The sequence below is a fragment of the Anneissia japonica genome, unplaced genomic scaffold (genome assembly GCF_011630105.1).
Source record: "Anneissia japonica isolate Jap-2015-1 unplaced genomic scaffold, ASM1163010v1 scaffold1829_len478734_cov173, whole genome shotgun sequence".
Taxonomy (NCBI): domain Eukaryota; kingdom Metazoa; phylum Echinodermata; class Crinoidea; order Comatulida; family Comatulidae; genus Anneissia; species Anneissia japonica.
Genome location: NW_022717183.1, coordinates 257,905 through 265,705, shown reverse-complemented (window position 1 = coordinate 265,705; position 7,801 = coordinate 257,905). Strand labels below are relative to the sequence as shown.

At 34.2% G+C, this 7,801-nt stretch overlaps 1 protein-coding gene across 2 annotated transcripts in view; it reads right to left on the bottom strand.

Annotated features, from left to right (window-relative positions):
- The window catches only part of LOC117110130 (importin-13-like), a 47,376-nt gene that overhangs the window by 12,816 nt on the left and 26,759 nt on the right, over positions 1 to 7,801 (bottom strand). For both annotated transcript variants that reach the window (XM_033252731.1, XM_033252732.1), the window contains 6 exons: positions 6,470 to 6,691; positions 6,045 to 6,182; positions 5,786 to 5,882; positions 4,385 to 4,566; positions 3,000 to 3,089; positions 1,978 to 2,159 (listed from right to left, as the gene is read on the bottom strand). In XM_033252731.1, coding sequence (XP_033108622.1) covers positions 1,978 to 2,159; positions 3,000 to 3,089; positions 4,385 to 4,566; positions 5,786 to 5,882; positions 6,045 to 6,182; positions 6,470 to 6,691 — 911 coding nt within the window. The remainder of the gene's footprint in view (positions 1 to 1,977; positions 2,160 to 2,999; positions 3,090 to 4,384; positions 4,567 to 5,785; positions 5,883 to 6,044; positions 6,183 to 6,469; positions 6,692 to 7,801) is intronic.

Below are 7,801 nucleotides of genomic sequence, written 5' to 3'. Positions count from 1 at the left end.
AAAAATACTCCCTATCCATCTTTACGACAACCAATTTTGGAAGGTATTTTCTCCCATTAGCAGCTGTTCGACTGCAAAACAGAAAGTGAAAGTCATAATCTCAAATAATCTTTTTCAATACTGATATTGCTTACAACAACTTCAAGGCTTCTATAACATGTCATTTTCATAATGGTTACATTATATATTAATTATTTATTCTACATTGCATAATGCACTCTAAATTTTATATTTTGCATATGCATAAACTATTTTTATATTTTTAATTATTATATTGTACTTTTTTTACCTGCTTTCTAATCTGAGGGTCCTGTGTTCAAATCCTGTCAGGAGTCAATTTTTTACCCAACGCAACCACCCCTTCCCCCAAATCAGATCCACTCCCCAATCTAAGTCAATTAATAATAATTACAATGGTTTCATAATAATATATAATACAATAATTATATATAGTTTCATTGGAACATAATTTCATTTCAAAAAGTATTGCCATGAAGGGGTATGTCCTCAAAAAATGAGTTTCGAGCAAAGACTATTTCAACTCTAATAGGGCGCCCCCATCTCATTGCGATACTTGATTTAACGCTCCATTGCGTGCATACAAAATCAAGGTAGTCGAACCTCTTAAAATTCCATACTCTTTGGAAATAACAATAAAATAAATGTGATATGTTATGCTGTTGTGAATTAGAATGAACATTTTATTTTGTATTCTGTGATGGTTAAATTTTATTGTAACTCATATCTCGCATACAGGACAGTGAGGTAGCATTTAGTTTGTTAAGTATTTTATTGACCAAACATGGCAATCAATGACAAAGAGGGAAGGGTACGTGCCCCATTTTCAATAACAGTATCACATACTTGTCGATTATGATATATGGTTTTGTGATAATTATTTATCTATAACATGTTTTGAAAGTCAAATAGGGGCATAACCCCAGTACTTTGACCTGTCATCGAAGAATCAACTACAGTATTACACATTGACAGTTTGGCTTAATGGAAACTGTGAGTTTGTTTGACTTCCTTTCTGTAATTACATACACATATGAAGTATGCTATCCCAAAACATTTTACATTTATTAGTGCAAGTTATTTTTATTGATTATATGTTCTAATTTACTTTGAAATTGTACAATGGAAATTTGTTGTTTTACTTCAGCTAAGTTACTTTTATTAATTACATGTATCGTTAATTTTTGGATTTAACTGAACCACTTTGGAAACCAGTACATTGTATTGAAAGTGTATTTCTGAATAAAAAAAGAATAAATAAATAAAAACCAGCATACAGTTGCTATATGTTAAACTGAGTAAAAATTAGCATAACAATGTGCCAGTATTGTATACTTTAGTACCAGAGAAGCCATAATACTTTAATTACTCATAACTTTGACAATAGTTTATCAAGTTGTTTGAGAATTGGTTGATATTTAGGTAGGTATTCAAAAAAGACACATACTTTACACGTATACAAGCAGGGGGCGGATTTAGGAGGGGGTGATCCAGCCCTCCTCCCCCGCCCTTTTTGAAAAGTAAAAAAAAAACAAAAGAAAGAAAAAGAAATTATTGATCTCCCAAAACGTCTCTGAGGTTATTTTTCAGGTGTCTAGGAAACAAACATTTTGTGCAGACTGATTGATAGTGTTGTCACCCCCCCACCCCAACCCTTTTGGACATCTCTGGATCCGCCATTGACATGTACATTCCATTTAAACAAATTTTTTTTTTTTATATTATCACAAAAGTACACAGTATTTGTGACTTGATCATACTACTGTATGCCCATATAGTCATGGCGTGCCTATATATGGTCATGGTGTGATGTCATCATGGCCATATTTAGGCATGTACCATGTTTTTGTCAAATAAAATTTGATAGTCTGGACAGAGCTTTAGAACAACTGGGAATATGCCACAGGTCATGTGACCAGCACATGACCATGTGGAGCAAGTGTAACATCAAAACCTTACCTCAACAGACTTTTAGCGAATTGTTCCCGCTGTACTTTGGTCGCACGCGGCAACTCCAGACTGTGACTCATCATCAGATCCGGCATGACACTTACGAAGTGAGCGTGGAAGTGCTTACTGAAGGAGAAGATGACGTCACTCATGAGCTCCACCAGCGACCTAGGGGCAGCGCCACTAACAGCCTGCAAAAATTACCGATAGATTTTGAATATTTAACTTCATATTCACCAAGAATCAGGGACAGATCTTGCTTCCTCCTACAATATCAGCAACATTAAAAACTTATATTAACATTTTGCAGCATCTTGTAACCTTCTTTCTGTCCACTTTAAAAAAAGAGTCCACCCAGAATTCAAAAGGAATGGTGTTCACATTGCACTGGCATCCAGTGTTCTCCCAATAAAAATACTTCCCAGAAATTTGATGTGACGTATCGCACCAAACAACGTGGGAAACACCAAAGAGGTTTAAGAGCAGGTCCTCCTTCCACCTTGAAGCATTAGTCATTAATCGCGTTTAGTAACTTAAAGGTATTCATATTTTTATATCGGTCAGGAGGGTTATATTTCGGAAAAATGATGCCAGCGAATCGTGCTTTGGGAGAACACTGGTGTCAAATAATTATAATTTATATTTTTCTAATGCGCAGATTTGGTCTAAATCATTAGGAACACTCGGTTCTATAATTAAAGCTATATTCAGGGCAGTAGCAAGTAACCAGTTTGGAATCCTTTTAACATCTGGGTATTGTCACCTTTATTTTTTAACATGTTGCTGATATTTTGTTCTGTGATGTTTTTTATATACGGTAATTATGTATTTATCCGAATGAATAAAAAAATAAAAAATCGGCAAATGCAGATAAAAGTGTCTTGTCAGGACACAGACATCTGTTTAGTCAAAAACCTGACCTCTTCCTTGGCAACAAATAGTCATACACCAGATTCTGCAAAATCTGATTACAAAATATGTATGTTTAATTATAACTGATAATTATTTAAGAAGTATTTAATTGTTCCTACCTTTATCAATAACTCAAGAAGGGCGCGTCCCTGTTGAGTAACTGTTTGGCTAAACAACGGCATCTTACTGGACTGTGATATAAATATACTCTATAAAATTAAAAGATTACAGCATTAAAACAAAACTTCTGATAACATGGTTTTTAAGCTGAGCATACATCATCAGATATATTTGTCAAACTTGGCAGATGTCTGATCAGACCAAATCATGTACACAATTTCCTGACAGACTGAAAACCATTATTTGTTTCAATCAAACATATTTGTATAACTAATTATTAAGTATAATAAGAAGTAAATAGTTAGGATCACTAATGTAAACAAAGTTATCAGTTCATGCCAATAAAGTTTTATCTTATCAAAAATTTGCAAGGAAAAGACAAGTGCATTTAAATTTTTGTCTAGACAATAAAAACCCTGGACGAGATAAACAGAATATGAAAAAAATTGAAGTTGTGGAGGTATTTCATCAAAGTCACCTTTTGAATAACAAAGATACATAATAACTTGCAAAAGAGTACAAACACCTGAAAGGATGGTGGTGACTTCGCCCAGGAGGAGACTGGGACCTAAATAGTTACTACTCCAGTAATTAATCTAGGTCACTGGGGCCACAAAGGGTCAGTGACGTAACGCTGGTGCCGGAGGCCCTGTGGCTTTCTGAGATTTATTTTATTTTATTTTTATTTTTACATTTCAACAATCTTTGATGAGGGTGGTCCATCCAGCCAAAGCTGATCATTAGGGATCCTCAATACATGCAGTAAACAAGACAAAAGCGAGTATGAAACTAGGGGAACTTTTGATTTCCAATCGCCAATTCCATTGTGGGATTTTAGATGTGATTGTTTTTAATATTTGATATCAGTGGTGAATCCAGGAATTTGGAATAGAGTGGGCCAAAGAGGGGCTTTCATGGACAGAGGGTATATACCACCTCAGACCCAGCATGGTTGGGGCTGAGGTAAGAAAATTTATGATTATGATGCCTTAGATGGCAAAAAAATATCATTCACTTGAAATTTTAATATAATTTTATCTCCATTAAAAAAAAAAAATCACAAATTTAGGGGGCCTGGGGGCAGCTACCTCCCACCCTTAATCCATCATAATATATGTCCTACAGTCGATGCCAGAGATACATTATGCTGCTATGTATCAACAAATCTCTAATGGGTCAGGGAGCCACATCAAGGACACTATAGGTAGGGGCCCCCAGGGCCCTAGGGATCAGTGTCTCTGCGGACCACCGCACAAGAGCGCATAAGCATTATGCTACGGACGAGGATTAAAGACTATTCAATATAATTTTTTGAGCACTTCAGACAAATATTCATTTGAATGCTGCAGTTTAGTATTATCAAATAAACTAAAAAAATTCTTACAAAAAAGTTACATGTCGCCTTGACAGTTGGCTGTTCTGGTAAAGTGATTGAGACAAGTCCGCATTGGAATATGGCAGATGGGTTCACGTCCTCTGAGATTAACATGTCTGGTTGCGTTTTAAGAATCTTTGTACACAGGCACATATACCCCTCTATAACTTCTGTATGTTCACGAATGCTTCCTGTATTCATAGATAAATGTATATAGTTTATTCAATTAAGCGGTTATGATACGATAATACTAATAAATAAATCTCTATTGCAATTTAATTGCAATAGTTGTCTTTACAAAATAATGGAGAATGGTTTTGCAAAATCAACATTTATTCAATTATTTATTTATTTAGTACCACCTCCTTCCCCTCTGAAAGTGTACATAAAAATTGTTGATTTTGCAAAACAATTCTCCATTTTTTTGTGAAGTCAACTAAAGCACTGTACTTAGTTACATAAAAATCTATATTATATCCATTGCTGTATTATAATTGGTTATAAGTCTATATCTTAAATACTGCATGTTATTTTGAATCAACATTTTCAGCATATGCAAAAGTGTACCAAATTGCCTACCCCTCACCTAATAACGTGGTTGTCAAAGTGTTGAAAATTGTGAACAACCCCTTACTTGGTATACATTTGAGATAATTATGAATAGATTTACACAAAAATTATAAACAAAGACAACAACTGAAGTACAAAATAAAATGAACACAACTAAGGAATTCCTGTTTTTATCAATAACAATAACAATTCAGTTTTGTAATTCGGATTTATTTAGACTGCAAGATGCTGTTTTATGTATAAATTATTTGAATAAAAGATACCATAATATATTTACAAATATAAAAAATGGGGTGGAATTGAGTTCATGAACACAAATTATGATAATTAATAAGAAAAAAATTAGATCATGAAATGTATAAATGAAAATGACTACAATTGACAATTGTACTACTGTATATTGCATAATCTAAATTTAGATTACAGCAAGGGCAGTAGTCATGCCTGTAAAATGTGGGTGTAATATTTTGATAAGATAATTGATAACATCTATTGTTCAACCATAATACATTGGAAACTTGTTTTTCTTTGGAAATGTAAACAAGGCACAAAAACAAGTAGCACAGCTCGAACATTTCAACAAATAACTGCAAATTTGGGTGGGTTTCATTTTTAACTGATTCACCAGCGATTGTGTTTTAACACACAGAATATTCAATGCAATAAACATGTAATGTCTTGACCATCAGCATATGTATGTATGTTTTAATTTCCTATGTGTAATGGGATCCCATGAATAGTGAAATCTGGAATATAATTTCTGTATCTACAAAGGTGTGTGTGTGTTAGTAGGTTGGTTCCCAGGTGAAAGAAGTTAAAACAAAATTTATATCCTGTTACCTGATTGGAAGAGAGACAGAGTCTTGTTTGTCAGTTGTAGAATAAGTGACCGAGTATTTCCAGAATATGTCTCATTATGGCCGAATAACAATAGCACCTACAGAGAGAAATAAATAAAATTTTTAATAAATCAAATTATTATTATTTATTTATTAGGTGGAAAAAGAAACTGAACAAAAACCCAGATAATGTGACCTTGCAAAGGTCACATTTATTAATTAGGCAGTTTATCAACATCACAATTGATTCTGTACATTACCTGTTGAGAGAGGTCTAAGATAGGTACGTGAGGAGACGCAGTGTAGATCTGGACAAGGAGTTCGCAGATGCCTGGCACCATCGGACCAACATCGTCCAATAACGTAGTAATAGCTCGCTTCAGGAATTCACAAATTGACTGAAACAGGATTAAAATTTGGAATCACAATTACAAAGATCAAATAACAGAGAAATTACTCTTTTACAACATTATAAGTATAAGATTCATTCAATATGTGTTTGTTTACTATTAAAAGATGGATTTGCTAGACAGTAGGGTTAGCAGATTTATAGGCAGTGGGTATAGTCACCAATCTTAAACCAATTCATAATTTCTCAACAATAAATATAGGTTGGAGCATGTCTTACGGTATGTAAATTCAGATTCTAAAAAATAAAACAAAACTAAATTAATAAAATGGATACCTGCACAATGCCAAGATCACACACCCACACTGCCAGTACCTTCTGCAAGATAGGAAAGACCCTCTGCAGAAGGAATGACACCGGCTGAGGGTCATGACTGGTGGTGATTGGTGAGCTTAAGCACTGGTTCTCCTTGTCTTCACGGCGTATGTCAAGTGTTGCTGACAAGCTGGCTAGCATATTCACCTTCACAAGGATGGTTCCTTTACTGGCTGCTGAGGGCTGCACAACAAAAACATTTTTATAATTATATATAGTGAGAAATACTCATATTTTCATCTGAGAATTGAATAGCACTCATTTTTTTTTAACTACTTAAGTAAATAATGTACAGTAGTAGGCTATGGTTCAAGCCTTCTTAGAAAGGCTCAAGTCTTCTTCAAAGGAAGGTTCAAGCCTTTTTCAGAAGAAGGCTAAAGCCATTTTCAAAGGAAGGCTTATGTCTTCTTCAGAGGAAGGCTCAAGCCCCTTTTAGAGGAAGGTTCAAACCTTTTTCAGAGGAAGGCTCAAGCCTTTTTTATAGGAAAGTTCAAGCCTTCTTCACAGTAAGGCTCAAACCTTTATCAGAGGATGGTTCAAGTCTTTTTCAGAGGAAGGTTCAAGCCTACTTCAAAGTAAGGCTCAAACCTTCATTAGAGGAAGGTTCAAGCCTTTATCGAAAAGATTATAATTTTTTTAAATACAAGTCGATTTCGTATCACAGATAATTGCATACAGGTAGAATACAGAGTGAATGTGAAAATATTAATACTCTTTTTTCAAAATGCAAAGTAACTTGTCTATTGGCTACATAACCATATTCTGAATTCATGAACAATGCTTCCAGTACTCAAGAGTAGTTCATTCTAACTAGACTCTTTGGTTACTGTGGTTTAGTCTCCATGCATCATTATCAACTGAACTGAGTAAATGCAGCTTATACGCCTCATTAAAAGAAAAGGTTTTTGAAAATGTAGTAATCAATGTAAGGATGTGTACACACATAGTGAATATTACATGGATTTGTACATATTTTATGGAGAGGCATAATAGGGTTGCATAGCAGAAGAAAAATTTGATGTCCAAAACTCTTTTAACCTGGGGATTAAAGCTACTGATGCTAAACCAACTGTCTTCTGGGTATTTGAAATATACACAAGAGAGAAATCACTCATGGATACATGTTTTTTCCACTAAATTCAAATTGCATTGCTGTTCTGGTAAATAAACAAGTAGTAGTAGTCAAATATTTAATAAACATGCACATCTATTCAATTTAGTAGTCACTTGCAGGGCAAATGGTTTAATCACTAAGGCTCACATTATACACTTTAATGCTTGTGAGACCCAGTT